General features: G+C 37.9%; 1 protein-coding gene across 2 annotated transcripts in view; it reads right to left on the bottom strand.

The window, feature by feature from the left end:
* Positions 1-9,942: 9,942 nt before the first annotated feature.
* The window catches only part of maml2 (mastermind like transcriptional coactivator 2), a 53,239-nt gene continuing 38,140 nt past the window's right edge, over positions 9,943-25,041 (bottom strand). For both annotated transcript variants that reach the window (XM_088079193.1, XM_088079192.1), the window contains exons 2-5: positions 22,059-23,267; positions 11,716-11,880; positions 11,496-11,604; positions 9,943-11,409 (exon numbers count right to left, since the gene is read on the bottom strand). In XM_088079193.1, the coding sequence (XP_087935319.1) occupies positions 10,571-11,409; positions 11,496-11,604; positions 11,716-11,880; positions 22,059-23,267 (2,322 nt within the window). In that variant the 3' untranslated portion in view covers positions 9,943-10,570. The remainder of the gene's footprint in view (positions 11,410-11,495; positions 11,605-11,715; positions 11,881-22,058; positions 23,268-25,041) is intronic.

Genomic DNA, 25,041 nt, shown 5'->3' with positions numbered 1-25,041 from the left:
AGACACACCATAGCAAAAAAAACTTTCAGAAACATTCAAAAACACCATGAAGTAGGACATCCAAAAAATGAACGAAAAGGCAAGGCTATAGTATGGAAAAATGTGAAAATATGACATGTCCCAAAAACAACTGAAAACACCTCAAAACAGCATAAAATAGCGTGCTAAGACACACCATAGCTAAAAATCTTTCAAAAACAGCCATAACCACCAAATATTGCACATCCAAAAAATGACCGAAAAGGCAAGGCTATAGTATGGAAAAATTTCAAAATATGACATGTCCCAAAAATAGCTAAAAACACCTCAAAACAGCATAAAATAGCGAGCTAAGACAAGCTGTAGCAAAGAAACTTTCAGAAACATTCAAAAACACCATGAAGTAGGACATCCAAAAAATGACCAAAAAGGCAAGGCTATAGTATGGAAAAATGTCAAAATATGACATGTCCCAAAAACAGCTGAAAACACCTCAAAACAACATAAAATAGCGTGCTATGACACACCATAGCAAAAAATCTTTCAAAAACAGCCAAAACCACCAAATATTGCGCATCCAAAAAATGACCGAAAAGGCAAGGCTATAGTATGGAAAAATGTCAAAATATGACATGTCCCAAAAACAGCTGAAAACACCTCAAAACAGCATAAAATAACGTGCTAAGACACGCCATAGTAAAGAAAATTTCAGAAACATTCAAAAACACCATAAAGTAGGATGTCCAAAAAATGACCGAAAAGGCAACACTATAGTATGGAAAAATGTCAAAATATGACATGTCCCAAAAACGGCTTAAAAAAACTCAAAACAGCATAAAATAGCGTGCTAAGACACACCATAGCAAACAGTCTTTCAAAAACGGCCAAAAACACCCAAATTCTGCACATTCAAAAAATGACCGAAAAGGCAAGGCTATGGTATGGAAAAATTTCAAAATATGACATGTCCCAAAAACAGCTGAAAACACCTCAAAACAGCATAAAATAGCGTGCTCATAAACACCATAGCAAAAAAACTTTCAGAAACATTCAAAAACACCATGAAGTAGGATGTCCAAAAAATGACCAAAAAGGCAAGGCTATAGTATGGAAAAATGTCAAAATATGACATGTCCCAAAAACAGCTGAAAACACCTCAAAACAGCATAAAATAGCGTGCTAAGACACACCATAGCAAAGAAACTTTAAAAAACAGACAAAAACACCCAAATACTGCACGTCCAAAAAATGACCGAAAAGGCAAGGCTATAGTATGGAAAAATGTCAAAATATGACATGTCCCAAAAACGGCTTAAAAAACCTCAAAACAGCATAAATTAGCGTGCTAAGACACGCCATAGCAAAAAGTCTTTCAAAAACGGCCAAAAACATCCAAATATTGCAAATCCAAAAAATGACAGAAAAGGCAAGGCTATAGTATGGAAAAATGTCAAAATATGACATGTCCCAAAAACAGGTTAAAACACCTCAAAACAGCATAAAATAGCGTGCTAAGACATGCTGTAGCAAAAAAACTTTCAGAAACATTCAAAAACACCATGAAGTAGGACATCCAAAAAATGACCAAAAAGGCACGGCTATAGTATGGAAAAATTTCAAAATGTGACACGTCCCAAAAACAGGTTGTTAACACCTCAAAACAGCATACAATAGCGTGCTAAGACACGCCATAGCAAAGAAACTTATAAAAACGGCCAAAAACACCCAAATACTGTACGTCCAAAAAATGACCGAAAAGGCAAGGCTATAGTATGGAGAAATTTCAAAATATGACATGTCCCAAAAACCGCTGAAAACACCTCAAAACAGCATAAAATAGCGAGCTAAGACAAGCTGTAGCAAAGAAACTTTCAGAAACATTCAAAAACACCATGAAGTAGGACATCCAAAAAATGACCGAAAAGGCAAGGCTATATTATGGAAAAATTTCAAAATATGACACGTCCCAAAAACAGGTTTAAAACACGTCAAAACAGCATACAATAGCGTGCTAAGACACGCCATAGCAAAGAAACTTTCAAAAACGGCCAAAAACACCCAAATACTATACAAAAAATGACCGAAAAGGCAAGGCTACAGTATAGAAAAATGTCAAAATATGACATGTCCCAAAAACAGCTGAAAACACCTCAAAACAGCATAAAATAGCGTGCTAAGACACACCATAGCTAAAAATCTTTCAAAAACAGCCATAACCACCAAATATTGCTCATCCAAAAAATGACAGAAAAGGCAAGGCTATAGTATGGAAAAATGTCAAAATATGACATGTCCCAAAAACGGCTTAAAACACCTCAAAACAGCACAAAAAATACTTTCCAGACACGCCAAAGCAAAAAATTATTCAAAAATGGCCAAAAACACCCAAATATTGCACATCCAAATAATGACCGAAAATGCAAGGCTATAGTATGGAAAAATGTCAAAATATGACATGTCCCAAAAACAGCTTAAAACACCTCAAAACAGCATAAAATAGCGTGCTAAGACACACCATAGCAAAAAGTCTTTCAAAAAGGGCCAAAAACACCCAAATTCCGCACATCCAAAAAATGAATGAAAATGCAAGGCTATAGTATGGAAAAATGTCAAAAAAATCACACGTCCCAAAAACAGCTTGGGCAGACATGCCCAAAAAAACAGCTGAAAACACCTAAAAACAGCATAAAATAGCATGCCAAGACACACGATAGCATAGAGTGTTGCAAAATCTGGGCAAAAACAACATCATAATGCATGTCAGAAAAAGGCAAGGCTATAGTATGGCAAAAAGGTCAAAATATGACATCTCCCAAAAACAACTGAAAACACCTCAAAACAGCATAAAATAGAATGTCAAGACACGCCATAGCATAGAAAGTAGTAATAAAATTGCCAAAAACATTATAATAATAAATGTCAAAAAAATGACCGAAAGAGCAAGGCTATAGTATGGCAAAAATGTCAAAATATGACATGCCCAAAAAAAACAGCTGAAAACACCTCAAAACAGCAAAAAATAGCCTGCCAAGACACGCCATAGCATAGAATGTTGCAAAAACAGCCAAATACAGCAAAATAATGTATGTCAAAAAAATGACAGAAAGAGCAAAGCTATAGTATAGCAAAAATGTCAAAATATGACATGCCCAAAAAAACAGCTGAAAACACCTCAAAACAGTAAAAAAAAATAGCCTGCCAAGACACACCATAGCATAGAATGTTGCAAAAACAGCCAAATACAGCATAATACTGCATGTCAAAGAAATGACCGAAAAGGCAAGGCTATAGTATGACAAAAAATGGTAAAATATGACATGTCCCAAAAAGTCAAGTCAAGTCAAGTCAAGTCAATTTTATTTATAGAGCCCATTATTACAAAACATGGTTTGCTTCAGAGGGCTTTACAGTGTACAACATCCCTCTGCCTTTAGACTCTTACATCACCCAAGGAAAAACTCCCGAAAAAGACCCCCTGTAACGAGAAGAGAAAAAAAAGAAGAAACTTCAGGAACAGCGGTAGAGGATGATGAGGGATCCCTCTTCCAGGACGGACAGACGTGCAATAGATGTCATAAATAACAAATGAAATACAATCATGGCAAAAAGGAAAGAGAAAGAGAGAGGGGAGGAGAGGGGGAGAGAGGGGAAGACAAGCACAGCAATAATAGAAACAGATGCATGTCATATTACAATAACGATAGGTGTGAAATTATTAATTGCACTCTATGATGATGTTGAGGGTGATGATAAGAGTCTCATGCATGTGTTGATAGGGAGGTGTCCAAGGGCAAGATCACAGCATCGGTGCAACCAGGACCAGACCACGATCAGGGCGAGAGGGGGTTACAGTATCAGTACAGCCACATCACGAGCACAACCAAAGGCAGGGTCACCGCATCAGCACAGCTATCACCACAGTCAGGCACAGTCAAGGTTACGGCCAGGTTCTGGGAAAACTAGGAAACAAGGGAGCAGGAATGCTCCCAAGAGGCAACAGGATTAGCGCAGTGCAGTTCAACAGACCCAGGCTCCGTAATCAGTTAACAGACATGCATAATTTTCCGATGGCGGCATTTAGAGAAGGAAAAGGAGCTCAGCGTATCATAAGAAGTTCCCTTGGCAGGTTAAACCTATGTCAGCCAAACTATGGGCTGGTCCAGGCAACCCGAGCCAGCCCTGATTATAAACTTCATCAAAGAGGAAGGTCTTAAGTCCGCCCTTAAAAGTTGAAACGGTGTCTGCCTCTCTGACCGTAACTGGAAGATGGTTCCATAGGAGAGGAGCCTGGTAGCAGAAGGCTCTGGTTCCTATCCTACTTTTGAAAACTTTGGGAACCACAAGTAACCCTGCATTTTCAGAGCGCAGTGATCTTGAGGGTTGGTAAGGAATTATGAGCTGCGACAGATAGGATGGAGCCTGACCATTTAGAGCTTTGTAAGTAAGGAGGAGGATTTTAAATTCAATCCTGGATATCACAGGGAGCCAGTGCAATGAAGCTTAAACAGGAGAAATATAATCCCTTTTCTCACTTCCCGTTAGAACACGAGCAGCGGCATTCTGCACTAGTTGGAGAGACTTAAGTCATTTGTTGGGGCAACTAAATAGTAGGGAGTTACAGTAATCCAGCCTAGAGGTGACAAATGCATGTACTAATTTTTCAGCATATGTTTAGGATAGGATATGTCTAACTTTTGCGATGTTACGCAAGTGAAAGAAAGCCGTCCTTTAAGTTTGTTTTATATGGGAGGCAAAAGATAAATCTTGAATAAATCAAACTCCGAGGTTCCATACAGTTGTGCTGACAACAGCTGAAAACACCTGAAAACAGCATAAAATAGCGAGCCAAGACACGCCATAGCATAGAATGTTCCAAAAACGGGTAAATACACCATAATAATGCATGTCAAAAAAGTGTCTGAAAAGGCAAGGCTATAGTATGGCAAAAATGTCAAAATATGACATGCCCAAAACACAGCTTAAAACATCTCAAAACAGCATAAAATACCAAGCCGCCACACACCATAGCATAGAATGTTGTAAAAATTGCTAAAAACACCATAATAATGCATGTCAAAAAAAGTGTCCAAAAAGGCAAGGCTATAGTATGGCAAAAATGTCAAAATCGGACCTGTCCCAAAAACAGCTGTAAACATCTCAAAACAGCATAACATAGCATGCCAAGACACGCCATAGCATAGAATGTTGTAAAAATTGCCAAAAACACCATAATAATGCATGTCAAAAAAATGACTGAAAAGACAAGGCTGTAGTATGGCAAAAATGTCAAAATATGACATGCCCAAAAAAACAGCTGAAAACATCTCAAAACAGCAGAAAATAGCATGCCAAGACACGCCATAGCATAGAATGTTGCAAAAACGGCCAAATACAGAAAAATAATGCATGTCAAAAAAATGACCGAAAAGGCAAGGCTATAGTATGGCAAAAATGTCACAAAATGACATATCCCAAAAACAGCTGAAAACATCTCAAAACAACATAAAATAGCATGCTAAGATGTGCCATAGCATAGAATGTTGCAAAAACTGGGCAAAAACACGATGATAATAATGCATGTCAAAAAAATGACCAAAGAGGCAAGGTTATAGTATGGCAAAAATGTCAAAATATGACATGTCCCAAAAACAGCTGAAAACATCTCAAAACAGAATAAAATAGCATGCAAAGACATGCCATAGCATATAACGAAAATTTAATGAAAATTGCCAAAAACACCATAATAATGTATGTCAGAAAAATGACTGAAAAGGCAAGGCGATAATATGGCTAAAAATGTCAAAAAATATTCCTCAAAAAACTGAAAACTCCTAAGAACAGCATAAAATGACATGCCAAGACACGCCATAGCATAGAATGTTGCAAAAACGGCCAAAAACGTCATAATAATGTCTTAAAAAATAATCGAAAAGACAAGGCTATAGTATGATAAAAATATTCAAACACTGAAGTCCCAAAAACAGCTGAAAACCCCATAAAATAACCTGCCGAGACATGTCATAGCGTAGGTTGTTTCAACAATGGCCAAAAACACCATAATATGGCATGTCAAAAAATCATCTAAAGAGTATGGCGAAAAATTTCAAAAAGTGACATGTCCCAAAAACAGCTGAAAACTGCATAAAATATCATGCCGAGACACACCATGTCATAGAATGTTGCAAACATTGCTAAAAACACCTTAATATGGCATGTTGAAAAATGACCCAAAAAGCAATACTATAGTATGGGGAAAAATGTCAAAACATGACATGTCCCAAAAACTGCTGAAAACAGCTGAAAATATCCTAAAATCGTGTGCCAAGAAAAGCCATAGCATGGAATTTTGCAAAATTCGCCATAAACCCCATAATATGGCACGTTGAAAAATGACCCATGGGGAAAAATGTCAAAAAATGACATGTCCCTAAAATTGCTGAAAACAGCTGAAAATGCATAAAATAGCGCGCCTAAGGAGGAGCCAAGCATAGAATGTTGTAAAAGCATCCAAAAACACCATAATATGGCATTTCAAAAAAATTACCAAAAAAGCAATAATATAGTATGGTGAATTTTTTTTTAAAATGACCTGTCCCAAAATTTTTTTCTGAAAACAGCTGTAAACTGCATAAAGTAGTGTGCCATAGCATAGATTTTTGCAAAAACAGCCCCAAACACCATAATATGGCATGCTGAAAAAATGATCAGAAAAGCAATACTTTAGTATGTCAAAAAATGTCAAAAATGACATCCCAAAAACAGCTGAAACAGTTGAAAACCACATAAAATAGTATACCAATATGCACAATGGCATAGAATGTTGCAAAAATGGCGAAAAACACCATTATACGGCATCCCTAAAAAATGGCTCAAAAAGCAACACTACAGCATGGTGAAAAATTTCACCATTTAATAATTTGTTGTCGGTGCAACCCAATGCCACCATAACTTAAACAAAATCAAGATTTAAAAATGTAAAAAAAAAAAAACAAAACACTGACTCAGAGCTAGTGAGTTAGAGGAAAAATGTCAAGGTTGGTCAGCTTTTAAACTGAAGGGGCCCCAAAAAACCTCCACCCCTCACTAGCCATTGGCTGAGTCCACAAAAATGATACAACAGTTTGGCTCAGGTGTGGCTTTACACATGCTTACCACACACAGACATGTATTTGGCTGATGTTTGGTTTCCGAAACATCTGAAATCATGAAAGAATAGCATACTATAGTATGTCATGTGAAATCATGAAAAAAAAAACATCATAGTATGGTATGTCCTCCAAAATCATAAAAAAATCATAGTATAGTACATGGTCTGAAATCATAAATAAAGGTCATACTATAGTATGTCATCCAAAATCACGAAAACAATTATAGTATAGTATGTCGTTCGAAATCATCAAAAAAAAATCATAGTATAGTATGTCGTCCGAAATCATAAAAAAACCGTCATACTATAGTATGTTGTCTGATACATGAAAAAACACCATGTGGTACGAAATCATGAAAAAAACGTCATAGTATAGTATGTGGTCTGAAGTCATGAAAAAAACACTATAGTATAGTATTAGTATAGTATGTTATTCAAAACGACATACTATACTATGATGTTTTTTGTTTTTTTATATCATGACTTTTTCATACTATTTTAAACGTCATGGTATACTTTTTTATGCTATCTTGTGCAACAAACTATAGTATGCCTTGTTAATGCTATTTTGAACGACATACTATTTGTTTTTCGCACTATACTATTATTTAAGATGTTTTTTCAACATACCACATATTTCCATTCACAATCATCCAGTCTTCTTTTATTTTTATTTGCACCCTTCTATACAATGACACTTTTTAATGATGTTTTGTTGATATGCTATACCATGACATTTTCTGAGATTTTTTTTTTTTTTTTATATACTACACTAGGACATTTCTATGTTGTTTATATGGCATGGTAGGAAATGACACTATTTATTATCTTTGTCTGACCTCATGATTTTTTAAAATAAATAATATACTATGATGTTTTATAATATCTTTATAACATAGCATAATATTACCTTTATATGGTTTTATGAAATGCTACAATATGGTATTTATTTACAAGTTTTATGTGACAGTATTTTATGACATTTTGTATGTTTTTATGACATGCTGTAATATGGGGGGTTACAAGTTTTATGTGACATTGTATATTATGACAGTTAGTATTTTTTTTTTTTTTTTACATACAAAACTATGAGATCTTTTAAGTTTTGAATATACTATACCATGAGATTTTTTTTAATGTTTTTTTCTTCCAAAACTTTTTATGGTGTATGATGATTGTTTTGTTACCTTCTTATTGCACACTATTTTTTTTTTTAATTGGTTAAAAGTGTGGGTGAGTTTTTTTTAAAAAATATTTTATTTTTTTTTTTATTTTATCATTTTGGTTTATGTCAACCATCAACTCCGTCAAGTATAGTTCAAAGTTGGCAGAAAACAGTATGTTTTTGTTCGATACTACATCATTTATTTATTTATCTTTGTTAATTTAATTTATTTAACTTTTGGTTGAATTAATTTTGTAGGTTGGGTTATATTCTGTCGTATACAAATGTAGTGCCTGTATGTTGGTGTTGATTAACAAAAACTCAACACTAAATATAAGTAAATATAACTGATGAACCAACACTCACGACTGCTGGACTCAAGACAACACCATGAGCATCAAGGCAGACATAATAGCACAAATACTTACATAAAAGACCTGAAAAAGAAACTTTCCAGTGATTTCTCAGATTAGTGAAAGAAACAAGGATGTGCTTTGTGGTAGTGGGCATGTCATTTTGACAATTTGAAGCAATTAACATGTATTTGTCATGTAAGTGTCAATTACTCACCTGGCTGAGAGGCTTGCAGAAAGTAGGTGCTGGAAGGACAATTTCAAGTTATTACAAAAGCAAACATCCACATTCTTGGATTTGCATTCCATTAATCATAAAAAGCATGTGGTTAAAGACCTTCCTCAGTCACTTGAGGCAAACAGAACAAAGGGACACTTTGGTGTTCATGTAGACATTCTTGTAATCAGCACCAATGCAAAACATTTGTATTCCTGACACTAGATCAATCACTGGTATTGTAGTCTTTTAGCTCATGAGGCATACAAAAATGGAGGGCAAGAATACAATGTATAAGACAGAGAAAAAAGACATTTAAAAAGTACAAACAAGGGTAATATACAGATAACAATGAAAAACAAAAGTCTGAAGAGCATTTATAAATTTATGAATAAGTTTTTCTTGAGATCTCATGGTTTTGTGTAATTCTCTGGAAGAGTAAGTCTTTTTTAGATACTCTCCGTTACACTGTACTTTTAGTTATTTTTTGAATGTGAAAGATAATGTATTTTTTATGTTTGGGGTAAGGTAATCATACTGTATCTGAAAAGCACATTCTGCAACAGTACTTGGCAGAGCAGTACTTTGTATTGCATCTGAAGACATTATTTAGGATAACAAAAAACTAAATTAATATATTTTGATTATTCAGTGCATTTTTCAATAAACAATTCTGTATTCTGAATTCTGAAATTTTTATTTGTATCAGCCAGCAGTATGCTGTTACTGAGAGAGCCATTGGATTACTATCTTTATATTTCTTTATAGTTAAAACTAATGACATAAAGCAGATGTTATCCATGCTGATATTAAAGAAGTTGGCAGTACCAAATATTTTGTTTTAAAAACTAATGAAATGTATGTACACTGAGAGTTGGACCAAATTTTTGCTGCTATATAAGACCTCCATATTGGCCTCACAATGGACTTTTTTGTTTAATAATCAACAAAAGGTACTTGAAAATGATATTGCACAATGTATCATTTTTGATACAGTAACTGCATTTCAATCATGTAGTATAAGACACATGGAACAGGCAAAATGAATAATCTATTTAAGAAGTAAAACAAAGGCAAAACATTGTAATTATTCATTTATTCAAATCAATGCTATTAATTACATGTATTATTATGTCTTAATACTATCCCAATAATTATTAAATATCACATTTAAAAAATGGTTACATTACATAAATTGCATCAAAAACTACCACAGATGAAAAAGCTTGAATGATAAGTAAGAAAACATTTGTTGTGGCAAGATTCTGTGTGTATGGTAGCAAAACTTCTGAAGGTAAATACTGCATCATGCTAAATAGTGGATGTAGATTTAGAAACTTAACTTGGAACTCCAAGATGAAGTTGAAAGCAACACAGCAATGTTTTCTTTTCACAGTGTGAATTTGGTATTGTATCCTATACAACAGCACTACAGCATGAGTATGACAAACAGACCACAAAGACAGTGACTGCAAAGAAAAGTAGTTTCTTGGTCTTTATATACCATGAATAAAATATGCAGAGTACTAAAGACAGAACACAAATTCTTTCACAGTAAATACAATACAAAACAGAACAGTATACTTGGATAACAAATAATATGAGTTTATAAAATTCCTTTTTAACATTATTTACAAATGTTACCCCTTACTTCCATAACCTCTATACTTTGAGCTGTGGGTTAATTTTTAGCAATCACTGACCCAAATTCATGAGTGACTCCCCAGAATCTCATCTAAATTTATATCTTTCATCCAATCATCATTCCCAGAGCCAGACTTGAGCAGAGAGTCTATGAAGTCTGAGTCTGTGTTGATCCCTGGAACTGTGTTGTCTCCCTCTGGGAGGAAGTCAAAGGTCAGACGGTTGGCCCGGTTATTCTGGAAGCTGTTGGAGCTCTGACTGGACTCTGCAAAGTTGCCTGCTGGTACCCTCTGCTCAGGAGAGGCCTGGTTCAGGTTTCCCACTGCTGATGGAGATCCCATCATCGGCTGGCTTGGTCTTGGTCCTGTGTCTCTTATCGAAGGGTTAATGGGGAGCATCCCAATGTCTGGCGCTACCTGGTTGGGAGGGCCAATGTGCCTCTGTTGGTACGGATGGTTTGGCATATCCAGCTGTGCACCCTGAGACTGTAGTGGATTGGGGAGCCGTCTAATACCAAGTCCAGTTGTCATTTGCTTGTTGGCCGAGCCCCAACCCATGTTTATATTTTTCATCAAGCCTCCGAGACCCTGTCCTGGTACCCCTGAGGAATGCAGGTCAGCTGTTGTTCTCGGGTGTTGTACACCTGCTACAGTGTTCATCCCAAAAGAATTTCCATGCGTGTTTGGCCCCAGGAACCTCGCTTTACTTTGATTCAGTCCAATTCGATTCTGAATGTTGTGCTGCTGGAATTGGCTGATGCAAGAACTCTGACGAATATCAGTCCCGATACCAAATCTGCGGTCTGAGGGTGAAGGACTCATCTTTGAACCACTTGGGAGGTGACAAGACATAGACTGTAGGTCGTTCTCAGGACCATTGCTGGAAGACTGGGTGGAGCTTTGACCTTGAGTAATACCATGAAAACTGGTTACAATTAAAGTCATTTGTCAGCATTTAAAGCATTTCTGATGTATCAGACCCCTACAGTACCTGTGAAGATGTTTCCTTGCTGAACTCCCACCATACTTCTCGACTGCTTGTAATCGGGTGGCGGTCTTGTGAGATGGCGATTGAACTGATCATGTGCATTGTCTTTGTCCTGAAAAGTAAAGTTAAATTTGTGAACATGGATTAATTAATTATACATTTCTCACAAAATCTGAAAAGCTAATTAACTGTTGAAATATTTATGATGAAAGGTGTTTCTTACTGAATTGCTGATGGTGTGCTGTTGTTGACTGATCTGTCTCTGTATGGCTTGAGCTTTGACTGGGCCTTTTTGCTGGTTGTTAGGTGCTGGGGGTCGTGGCTGCGACTGGGCTGACATGACCCCTAAGCTTCCATTGGTCGGCAGCCTCGGACCAGGAGGAACACCCTTAAAAAAAGCATATGATGCTTTAATCTACGTCTTACTGGACTGAAATTATTCAAATTAGGGATTTCGTGATCTGATCAGAATCGGGCCCAATCAACACATTTTAATTGATCAGGATCGCTTATTTTGAGCATGCTCTCCACCCAGTCCTTTGTTTGAGCATGATTTGCTGCAGATATTCAGGCTTCACTGTAATGCTGCTACTTCAATATGTAGAAACTGACTGTTTTCCCATGTTCAACTTAAGCTGCTAAACCACTTTAAGTGACACATTCAAGTGAAATTTTATGTTGTAATAAGCAGAATTGTGACTTAATATATATATATATATGTATGTATATATATATATATATATATATATATATATATATATATATATATATGTATGTATATATATTGTGTGTAGTCTAGTTTTTATCTATCTTTTATCATATTTATTATTTTTATATGTATATGCGCAAATAAATGTATGTATGCAATAATAATATTAATTATTATTATTAATTTTATTATCAGTAGTAGTAGTAGTAGTAGTAGTACTGTTATTATTATTTTGAAATACTGCACTAAGTAGAATTTTGATAAGAGCCATATTAAAATATTTTTAGTTATTTTGTAAAAATTAAAAATTAAAAAACCATAGGAAATGTTTGTATGCAGACATTTTTCTTATATTGCATTGTAGAGCTTCTGAAATTTTAAGAACATACATTTTTTAATAAAATACTTGGTGTGTACATTGTGCAACTGTATTATTAGATAAAGTATTGGACTGATACTCGGTGTAGGCAGATACTGTTTATCAACTTACTCTGATTGGGATTGAGGATAAAAAACTTGAACAGGAAATCAATGCTTCACATATATCTTTATGCCTCTTTCTGCTAAATGCATGTAGATTGAAGCTGAGTTCTGTGAAACCAACACAATGCACTGATATGAGTTGACCACTAGAGGGCAAAACTCTACAAGACATTACAGATTTGTGTCAAAGATGCTATTCAATCTCCAGAATGTGGTCAAGGCTACTCCCTCTGCAGATGAAAAAGGGAGACTTGGAGAGAGGCTTTTTTTGGAAGGGGGAGCGTGAGCCCTCCTCAAGGCCTGCTTCTCCCTTGATAATTGTGTCTAAAGAGAGTGGAAAGAATCCCTGAGACAGCAGGAAATGTGTGCCAATGGGGAGTTAAGCGCCAGCACCATGACTACCTCCATTTAATAAGCTCTCCTTTACTGATCACTGTGTTGTGTTTGGCAAGGAGGCATTCCATCCACTAGAAACCCATTTGGCTCCTGACACTATCACACTGATTAAAACGTTGTAGTCGGCAGCACTCAAATGAAATTGAGATAGCCAAACTGGCCTTTTGCTTGAAGTTTTGTCCTGAACGTATGCTTTTGCAGATAAGCTTTCACCATTGTGGGTGTTTTAGATGTTATATGTCCTTGTAATGCATATTTCTTCCCTTTTTTAGGCAGCTGTGCACTCTAAGTAAAACCTCTCTCTCTTGTGGAAACAAGAATGCTCTCACTATGCTTGAGCTTCAACCAAGTGCATGCATTTGTCATGAAGGAGGTTAATGTGCACCAAATCCAAGTCAACACACGCTGTGTATACAATGTCAGTCAATGTGTTGACTTAAAATGTTTCCCAGGGTGAAATGGATTAGAAATCCAACAGTGCATTTGAAGCTATTACTTAGCGGACAGATTCTTTGCAGAGGGTGAATCTCTACAGGGTGGTGACTTTGTGGTCCCAGAGAGGAAAACAGAGAGGGAAGTAAGTGAGTGTGTGTGTGTGTGTGTGTGTGTGTGTGTGTGTGTGTGTGTGTGTGTGTGTGTGTGTGTGTGTGTGCGAGGATGATAATGAATGGGGCTGAAATTTGGAGAACTCACTAACGAGACAGGATTACAAAAAGAGTTGAAACTCATCAGGAGTCACAAGCCATTTCACATGAGCTAATATTCACCTTCTCGCCGAGTTCAACCCACACAGCAAACCAAGCACGACAAAGAGGTTACACAGGGACTAAAACATCAAAACAGTGGTTTTTCCTGTTACTCTCGAAAGCAGAGTCACTGGCTTTGATTCTCTGTATCCAGTTATCGAGACTGTGAGAAATTGTGAACATCACAGAAATTTTTCCTGCAGAGGTGCACTATTGAGGTCTTGTTCCATCTTTGTTGTAAGACAAACCCAATGAGGGGTGTTTTAGCATGTACAACTGAGTAATCCTCTCTGTCATCCCGATGTGTCATAAAGCTGTTTTCCATGTTTTTTTCCCCCCTCTCATTCTTCACAAGCTTGTTGTTAATGAATACCACATGTGGCTCAGGCCTCAGAGAAGGAGCGGAGTGATTTAGTCTCCCATCCTGCGGCAGTGCAGGCAGCTGACAGTGATCCAGGCCCAGCCTCGCCGGCTCTCACACTGCACTTCCTCCAGTCTGGACTCAGGACGCTGTCCCTAGGGAGTGCTCGGCATCTGGACTTGGCTGCGGCTCCCTTTCCCAGGAAACAAGTACTCCCTTCACAGCACTGCCGGAGTGACCTGGTAGGCTCAGCCCCCGTGGCCCCACTCTTATCCTAACTGAGGGATGTGGTGCCACAAGATCAGCAACAAAAGTTGAGGAATCACTATTTACTGCAAACAAAAAACCCTTATCTTAAGTTGCAGTTGTAATTTGGGGTTTTGCATTTTCAGTAAGGAGAGCAATCTAATCTTCAGAATGCAAAGTACGAGCTCTTGTGTAGCATTTAAATGAAAATCTGAATTAGCCAACGTTAATCACTGAGATGATGAAATTGCTGCCAAATGTCTGTCTTCACTTGATCTAACAGTGCTGTCTTATGCTGAGCAGAAGTCACTCTGGATAAGATTCTCTGCCAACTGTTGTAAATGTAAAACTGAATGTAAATGTTTAGATAGGATTAAAATACAGGCACACATTAGTGAACCACTTTCAAGGGATTGAGAGTCAAACATACAAAGAGTAAAAAGAAAACTCTCATCACATGATTAGTATTATAGAAACCAAACATCTAAAATGAATAAAGTATAAATCTATTGAGGAGCCCTTTCAGTGTAGCAGGCCGGATTACATTGTGAACATTAATATCAAAAATGAAAATTAAAGGAGCTGTATGCAATATTTAGAGCATATCTATGATACAGACTCTGGGCAGGGTTGTATACACACGGTTCTCAACATAGACGCAGCTGAGCCAGTGGCTGGCAGCTAACAGTGCTAAATCCATCAGCAGCACTAACAACGGTCACAGTGCTGAGAGAACCAACATTGTTAACCCGGGAAGGACACCACCATCCGTATATCACCGGTAACAGATGTGTGAAGGCAGTGCAAAGTGGTGTCGATTAGCTAGCTGGTGGGACACACTCACATGCACTTATATACACCCTCAGCCGGACAATAACTAATGGCCATGCAACAACAAGCCAACAGTCAGCCGTTGGTCAACATCAGGCCTTTGCTGAGAGCCTGTCGCCATAGTTTTGGCGGTGTGTCCTGCAACACTGGATGGCACTTATTGGCATCAGATCCCTCTGACTGGCAGTTCAGCTCAGTGACAGGAGGAAAAACCGAGATGAGGTACGCAAACCAACGACTAAAGTCAAAAGGGAGTGAGATGGACACAAACTTTTGACGTTAGGTAAAAAACATTTTACTTGTTTGTGCTATAGTTTGGTAGTGCAGGGTAAATATAATTTGTTCTGTCAACATTGGGTTGTGTTGTTAATGTGCTAACTGGATAACTAGCACCTTGAATGTGTCCTGTCACTTTTCCAGTTTCCCTTTTTGAATAACAATTACAAACTAACGCCACCTGCAGGTACAGAGAATTATTTCCTCTCATGCAGGTGCAGAACAAACATGCAAGTTGGCCTTTGGCTGTACATTCTACAGTGTTTTAAGTGCAACACAACTTTCGCTCTTCATTGCCAATAGTTCTTTGATGTTGGCTTCAGACTGTCTGGTAGGGGTGTGCCATATAGTATCGTTCATGGTAATACTGGTATATTTTTTAAATGATTTTAAAAAATGCATATCACAATAATGGCAACATTACCTCTTGACGTAGTGACGTCAAAGCATACTCTTAACTTCCCTCATAATGTCCTCCCGATTGCCATACACCTGTTGTCCTCTTGGCTCACTCTGACATTTTTCCCTTCATTTTAGAATTTAGGGCCAATAGACCTTGTTTACATAAGTATAAAAAACATATTTTGATGGAAAAAGATTTCATTTGGGTTCAGATTGACCCCAAAGACAACACGAGGGTTAACAAAACTCGACTGATGGCCACAATGTAGACTGTGGATAGGGGATGTGGTGTTACACACTCTTGTGTGCAGTAGGTGCGGTATGCACCTAAATGTTGTTTGCAATCCACCAGTAACCAAGCAGTGCACAGCAACAACAAGCATGGCGGAAAGCGAAAGTACCGGCTCCGCAGAGGGGAGCAACTTCAGTAGTGTGGAATCGGTTTGGTTACAAAAGATCAGATGTACAACAAACTATGGTAATATGTGAGAAGTGCAACAAGACTGTAACAACAAAGGGGAGCAACACATCAAACTTAGTTCACCACTTCAAACAGAAGCACTTTAAGGAGTATGAGGAGAGCCAAAAATCCAGCGAGGAGAGCACAGCAACAACATCAAATGCAACAAGTTCAAGCAGACAGCATACACTGGCTCACTGAATCTTTCGTAAATTGCACAAATGAAAACGTCTACGCTAATCTACAATTTAGATTTGTGGTTGATTTTTATTTTGTCGTACGATTTTTATTTGTACAGAATCTGAAACTCACTCTGATCGTTTTAGTTTGGTTTTCACTATATATTTTAAGGCAAGCTGTTACATTGCTGACATATAAAACATAACACTGTGCTGCAATTTTATGCTCTTGAAATTAATTTTAAAACATCATATTTTCTATATATTTTCTACATATTTTTCAGTATTTTGTCATATCATCAAAAATATCGTTATCTCAAAATTACCCTGAAATATCATAATATTCTTTAAGGGCCATATCGCCCACCCCTAAAGTCTGGGCTTTATCATGCACGCAGGTGGGACAGTCTACCACAACAACTAACAGAAAAGCTCAGATTACAACTACAGACTGTGTAATTAAAAGCCATCAGCCACTGGTTTGTGGACTGCCATGTTGAAGCCTCAAGTTTGGCATTTCGTCTGTCACTATTTTGGTTTTCAGGAGCTAGAAGTGACCATATTTGGGCAAGAGGCTGGCGTTGTGGAGGAGTGAGAGGTAGATCTGACTGGATGCCAAGGACACTGAAGGCAGACACCCTGTAACTCAAAGCAGCCCCATCCCTAATTATGCATTATTTTGGGCCTTGATAAAATGTAAATGGGTGAATTATGAAACCGTACATGAACATTGAAATTAGCTATAGAGGCAAAAACTGTTAACCAGGCTGTAAACATGTTTATTTCTGCTGTAAAGTTGGGCTTTTTAACATGGCAGTCTATGGGGATTGACTCACTCTTGGAGCCAGCCTCAAGTGGCAATTTGATGAATTGCAGCTTTTGGCACTCCAGCATTGGCTCCATTTATCCTCTTTGGAGGTTGCCTTGATTGCAACACAGAGAAGCAGTGTGACTACATTCATCAAATCAAATAGTTGTTTCCTGCTATAGTTTGCGATGTTTGAAATGTTGCAGAGAGCTCCTTTAAGAGATGGGTGATTAACTCAAACACCCCAGTTTGAGCTAGAAAATGCATTTAGTGTCAGTTTTTCTGTAAAATAATCCTTTCTACAGCAGTGGATAAAGTATTGATATTCCAGAAAAATTCCGAACATTTTTTGAGAATGAGGAGAAAACCAATGCACCGGGATTGTCTTTCATTTTGCCATTTATGGAACCCCAAAAAAGTAAGTCTTTTTTACTTTCTTCAGCTTAAATGCACAACACAGCTACCCTACTGATGTGACTAGCTAAATTCTGTCCTTGAAAAAGCATTGCCAACCAACCACAGTAACTCAGGTTTCATAATGCATTAGTGTCCTCTACTGTAAGCTGCCAGAGAGTGTATTCATACTTTGTGAGTGAGGTATTTTTTTTGTGTGTGACCCTACAGCTAGAGAGTTGCATAGTCGTGGATTTGAATTTTGACATGTTTGACTCAGCAACCGATTATTAAACTGTAAAAAGCTTCAAAAAAGCACAGAATCGTACGTCTCTGGCTGTACAAAAAAAGGTCCTCAGCTTCTCTCAGTGGGAGGAAGCCCACTGTGAGTTGCTAGTGTTACAGAGGATATCAGGGCACTCTTTCAGGACCGTTATTTCTCTGGCTTTACTAATTCAATTCACTGTGGGAAGAGACTCCACTCTCTTTTTCTCCTCTCTGTGAGCTGTCCCCTCCTCATTAGCTAGACATTTAACCCTGTCCATGCTGACTGCACAAGACAAACACTATTATCAGCCTTTTTCTAAAATAATAAGGTGGCTAGTCTTCTTCTCCAAAAACTCCTATGCTATCATATCCCCAGTTTTATGTGTGCATATATTGTTTGTTCAAACAAGCTTCACATTAAAACACAATGTCCTTGGGAGAGCTGTCTCACTGAGCCTTTACCCCTCATGACCTTGAGCACAGTTGCATGTTCTCAGCATTTTAAAGACCGGAGGTGACCGAGCTTTACTTTCAGGAGTGCCAGGCTTTGGAAAAGTTTTGTTTTATAACAATTTATCAAAATCCATTTTAATTTTAATCTCATTATTAAATATCCAACTCTTCAAAGTCTCTTCCCTCTTACCTCTCTCTCACACAATTAAATTTAAATTTTACTGCTTATAATTTACATTTTAAACAGGCCTAATTAATAGAGCCTCTTTTTTTTTAACTAAATATCACCTGTGCTAACACTAATAATAATACTAATTCTGACAAAACCAGTACTTTTACTTTTGGACGATTTTAATAAATGCATTGTGTATATAGTAGAGCTGCAACAATCTATTTATTGATTAGTTGTCAGCTATGAAATTAATTGCAGACAAATTGGATAATTGATTAATTGGTTTAATACCTTGAAACCTGGGCAAATTGGCTTGATCTCTTTCAAAAACATGGGAAGAAGGCAATAAGCCACTTAGAATTGACCTGAAATTTGAAAGAAATGAGTAAAAACATTAGCAAATTAATTAGCAAATGGGAAAATTAAAAAAAAGAACAAGGAAATGTAAAGGTACTGCAAAATGATCATAATTCCTTTTACAATAATAATTGAAATGTATGATGAAGATCATTTTAAATGTAGTTTTCTGGACATTTTTCCCCAGCTATTTTTACAAATATTTTTCTTAATCTACTAATTTTTATTCAATTTGTGGGACATTTCTTGCCAAGTGCTCATTGCCTTTTTTAACCACGTTTTTGAAAGAAATCAAACCAATTAGGGTTTAAATGTTTAAATACTTGTGAAAGACCCCTGATTGCAATACAGGAAAGGTGATGTCGATCCAGGTTACAAAGGGTTCAGCAATACAAAAAAAAAACAAGATTCCAGCTTTCTGTATGTGACTGTTTTCTAATTTTTTACTCCTTTATCACACTAAACCTTGAGGACAAAACAAGACATTTGAGGGTGTCACCTTGCCATTTTAGAAACACTAGTCTACATCGCCACAATTTTCTGTCTTTATGGACAAAAACAGAAGAAAAAAAATCAAACTTATCACTAAAATATTGAACATATTAATTAGCAGTGAAAATTACTATTAGCTGCAGGCTTAGTATATAGAAAATAGTCCTGAAAAAAATGTCAGCTGTCTTGTTAAGATCATTTACTTATTAAAAAAATATATATATATATATATATATATATATATATATATACATAGATATATATGTGTGTCACTTACACTCATAGAAAGCTTCCTATAATATTTTAAAGGGACAACCTATGAAAATGCATAACCATACATTGTTTTTGGAGTGTAAATGCCTCTCTGGTAGTAAAACTGGTTCTGTTTTACCCATGTGTGATGATGTATTTGTCGTCCTACCTTGTTTACTTCCATGTCTGAATACCTCCCTCCCTCTCTCCCTCCTCCCGCCCTCTCCAAGTCATTCAAGCACTTCCCTTTATCTGTAGAGGTTATGAGAGCTCTCTTGTGTGGCTTGCATTATCATTTCACACAAAGACAGCTACAGATACTGTTAGAGCAAAAATGAAAGAGGGGACGGTCTAAATCTCCCCAATCATAACAAATCAGTGATTCAACCTCCGGCACCAGGCTAAGCAGATTACTGTCATTTTCCACCACTTGTCCCTTGTAGCTAACAACCTCCAATTAGCAAATCCCGCTGTGCATATCTGTGCCCTGACGGGGAGCCATCATGACAAGCAGAGAAATTAGAAGTCCTGCATGTTAATCTACCATGCTCTGGCAATCTGTGTCATCGTCAAAACACTTTCAGGGGAAATACATATTCAAGGGAGTCACAACAGCAAAGGCACAGTCAAGCAGCTAGAACAATGAAAATCAACTCCCAAAACAAACAGAGCTGCATTGTGGCTGTTTCAGACAGCAGGTTGGCAGCTGCGAGCAAACTGCGGAAACCGATTGATAAGGAAGACTAAAGAGAGCGTGCGTGACTGCTGTGCACCATGCTACTATACCTTCTGTAGAAAAATGCTATTATTTACTTTGAATATAGAATGCAACAAAATACACAAACCACATGTCTAAAATATCCTAAACAAATAAAATGATACAGGAAATTTGTTATTAATCAAAACTGTGCATGTGAGTCACGACACTGCATTGGAGCAGTAGTTGTTGCCATTAACTTAAAATAGACCTCGTAATTTATTGCATAGCTGTGTTGTATACTATATTATACAACGATGTTCAGGTAAAGTGGGACATCAGGTAGAGCGGGTACTAGAATGATTCTATATGCACAAAACCAACACCAAAACTGCATGGTTTTACATTGTTAAAACCATAGAGTGTATAATGAATGGATGTAGCCACCATGACATTACCTATTGGTGTACGGACTGCCGTTTTGAAGACTCAATATCGGCATTTCGGACCATAACTAACAATATTTGGATGAGACATTGGAGCTGTGGAGAAGCGAGGGCTTGATCTGACTCACACTCTGTAGCAAAGACAGCCTGTCATTTTCAAGTTGCCCCATTCTTAAATATGCTAAATAGCAAAGAAGCCTTTTTTTTTAAATCTGAGAATGACTGTCCCACTTTACCAAACAAGCTGTCCCACATAACCTGACCATGTTTCTTGAGGGCGAGAGGGGGTTATGACATTTTTGAAGGTGTGTAGCTTCAAAAAGCTGGTGTATTCTCATTTCATTTCAATATAAAAATGTTAGAAAGGCAATAGTGATTTATAGAAATATCACTGGAGTGAGTTAACAGTTTTTTGTACGTCTACTGAGGCATAAACCAAAAAGTCCCACATATTCTTATCATATAATAGTATGCTATAGGCACATGTTGCGAAAACCTTACCTCTAATGGCATTGTGTTGACTCATACATGAAGGTAAATATGTGATTCAACCCACCTGGTGTTGCACGTTAATATGATGTCAGAAACTGACATCATATTTTGGTTGGAACGAAAATCGGGTTGATGATAGCCTTTTTTTAATGTCTACAGATGTTAAAAAATCATATTGTGAGTATGTTTAAATAAGGATGTTTTGCAGACGTTGGGTCATCATTATTCCACGTCAAATGATGTTGAGATGGGACATTTGGAGAACACTGGATTTTGGTTAGGCCTACTTAAAAACACAACTTAAAACCAACAAAAAATCAGTGTCATCTGTCATCAGTATTCTACATCAATTTAACATTGGCATTAGACATCTTTACACTGAATTTTGGAAACCCAATGTCACAATCTAAAATCAACCAAATTTCAGCGTCTCAAGTTGTTGGTGGATGGCTGGAATGAGACCTTGCAATTACAATTTTGTGTACAGTACCATTGCATTCCTCTATAGTTGGAAAAAAGCTTTGGATATGTTCAAAGTCGTCAGTCATCAATCTAAGCTCAAGGCCATTTTGCCCCCAAAACATTTGGACATACAAGGATTTCAATTAAAGCAATCCTGTGTGAAGTGATTTTGGACAGAGCTCTTACCTGTCGCTGTTGTGACAATTTGAATGGCAGCCCTGCAGGAGCCGACTTGGGCTGTAGGCAAAGAGCACCTGACGTGGAGATCTGTTGGTTCTGGAAGTGGAGAGCTGTATGTTGCTGATTCTGGCTGGTTGATGGCTGCTGCTGCTGCTGGGCTGAAGTCTTGTTCACTGAGCCTGCCATGATAGGCATCGTCTGGCTGGCAGAATGGGGTGCTTTAGGGCTGAAGTGCAACGTGGGCTTGGTGCTGAGAACCTTTATGTCCAAATGATGGGAGCCATTGTGGCCGTTTGACTTGAAGAGGCAGTTGTTGATCCCTTTACTCTGAGAGCCAATCCGCTGCTGGCTCAGTGGGGCCGGGCTAGGGACTTTGTCCTGGGGGAAGGGGCTGGTGGAGGAGTGGGTGCTCATGGCAGGAGCCCAGTTGGTCAATCCTGCGGGTGGTGTTTGGTGGTGGTGATGGAGCAGAGAGCTTGGCTGCTGCTGGTTGGCTGCCATCTGCTTCAGCTGCTCTGCGTGGGATATTTCTGGCCAGCAGGGCAGGGCTCTGGGGTGTCCTGCCTGAGTATTAGCCTTTTGCGACGTGGTGGTAGAAGAGGTGCTGGTCAGCGTAAAAGAGGGTCCTGCCGAGGCCGGTCGAAGCTGTGGCGAGCCACCATGAACATGGCCAAAATCTGGGGAGTGCTCCATCTTTATTGGCTTATCCATTGTCGGGGAACACAGACTGGCAGCTGCTCCTGCTGAGCTTGGCCGGCCAAGATCCAAACCAAATGTATCATCCTGCTTCAGCATCCTCTCAAACTCCAGGTCATTCAACGTTGGCACTGTCTTTGTCAGCTCATCAAAAAGATCCTGGAGCTCGGGGTCAATCTGACCACCTCCTTCATCTTTGAAGTCAAAAATCATGTCTGCATTTGACTGACCACAAGACTGGACCTCAACAGGCTCTTTTTTCATTTCTTTCAGGGTCATGTTGAATATGTCTGACCCCACTCCATGGGGCATCATGTAGTTCTTCCTCTGCATGCCCATGGTTGAGGATCCTTGCAAGGAATGCGACTGGGTTAAGTTATGGCTGCAGGGCCCGTGTCCGAGTCTGCCGGCATCCACACGGACCCGCTTAAAGTCTGAGCCAGAGAAACCACAGGAGAGCCCGTTCTGCTTTGGTCCTGGTGCATGTCCCTCAATCTTCCTTCGCAGAGATCCTTGAAGCTGCAAAACACAACAAAAAGGAGTTTAAAAAACACTTATACTAGTACCTTCACCACACATTTATTTTGTTTATTTATTATAAAAAGGCAAGTGTTTTTCAAACTAGAATCACCGCCATGGGATTGTTTGCCTCCAAACACCAGTCAAGTTGCACTTATAGTTTACATCCATGTCTGTGAAAATGTAGATGCTTCACACCCAGAAGATCCATACAATCACAGTTTCAACAGCACAGTTTTAAGGTGGACACTCAAAATTAATGCAACCAATTCAGTTTCTGACCAAATATTTCCCCTCTGAGAGATGTTGTTGAGTAATGGCCAGAAAAGTGTTTGTTTTTTAAATTACATTATGATCTCACAGTGAAGTTGACCTTTGACCTTTGGGATAAAAAATGTCATCATTTCATTCCAACAAACAACTGTGTAAAATCTTGTCATAATTACCCTAGAAATTATTGAGTTATGGCCAAAAACCTTTGGCCATCAAATTCTAATCAGTTCATTCTTGAGTCCAAGTGGATGTTTGTGCCAAATTGGAGCAAACTGCCTCAAGGCCTTCTTGTGATATCAAATTCATGAGAATGAGACGCAAGATCACAGTGACATTGACCTGTGACACCCAGTTCTCATCAGTTTGTTGTTAAGTCTAAGTGGACGTTTGTGTCAAATTTGAAGATTAACCCTCAAGGTGTTCTTGATATCACATTCATGAGAATGAGATGAATGCAAGGTAACAGTGACCTTGACCTTTGACCACCAAAATCTAATCAGTTCATCCTTGAGTCTAAGTGAACGTTTTTTGCCAAGTTTGAAAAAAATCCCTCAGAAATGGCATGGAAAGACAGACAGACAACGTGAAACACAATGCCGCTTGCCATGGTTATCGCCGGCGTGGGGGAATAAAAAGACCTCTATAGTGATGAAGTTTAAATTTCAGAAGATTAACCCACAAGACATCATTTTCATAACAGGACTTTAATTATTACTCTTGATTAAAAAGCCTTTTGAGCCAATTTAAATCATAGTGATAGTTCTGAGAATGGGTGCCTTGAATTTTACAACCAGCTCAGAGTACCACCATGTAAATTAATTCAATTTCACAATTTGCTCGGAGGCCTGAAGATGCTGCACACTTGACCAACTTGAGAAATTTAGGAAGATTACTTTTATTAATAGACAGTGTTGTTCATTCAGTAGAACTATTTCAGTGATGATGTCTTGAATGCTTTATGTTTCTGACATAAATCTACCACTGACATGGCTTTGTGAAATCAGTCAGTCGCATAGAGATAACAACCATTCAGATGTAATTTTATTTAAACAACTGTTTTGATATGATGTAGTTGCAGTGGATTGGCTGAGAAGATAGCGAGGATTCTGATACAGTCGACAGACTGCATAGAGAAGAATAGGGTCTTTGTTTCCCTCATTTGCATACATTATATTTTTTTTCCATTGTGCTTCGTTAGATAGCAGAGTTTCTCCTTTGTGGCTGAGATTCTGCTTCACATGCGGCTGCAGATATCTGACTTCCCTTGTCCTCTCCCCATGTCTTCATTTAAGGTATCTAGCACATGACTCATCACTCTGACCACTCACTAACATCTCCATAAAACTGAAACAAAATGTGCATGCTACCATAGCAGAAACTTAGATTATTTATATTTTCAGGAGCATATATTCCCCAGTCAACAAAACAAAGGAGTTTTTGCCTCACTGTGAGTCACTGACAACAATTCAGTGAGAAAGAAATTGTCTATCCAGTGGCACAC

The sequence above is a fragment of the Plectropomus leopardus genome, chromosome 6 (assembly GCF_026936395.1).
Source record: "Plectropomus leopardus strain MGB_pleo_1.0 chromosome 6, ASM2693639v1, whole genome shotgun sequence".
Classification (NCBI taxonomy): Eukaryota; Metazoa; Chordata; class Actinopteri; order Perciformes; family Serranidae; genus Plectropomus; species Plectropomus leopardus.
The sequence above is the reverse complement of the archived record's forward strand: the minus strand, read 5'-3'. Positions and strand labels throughout refer to the sequence as shown.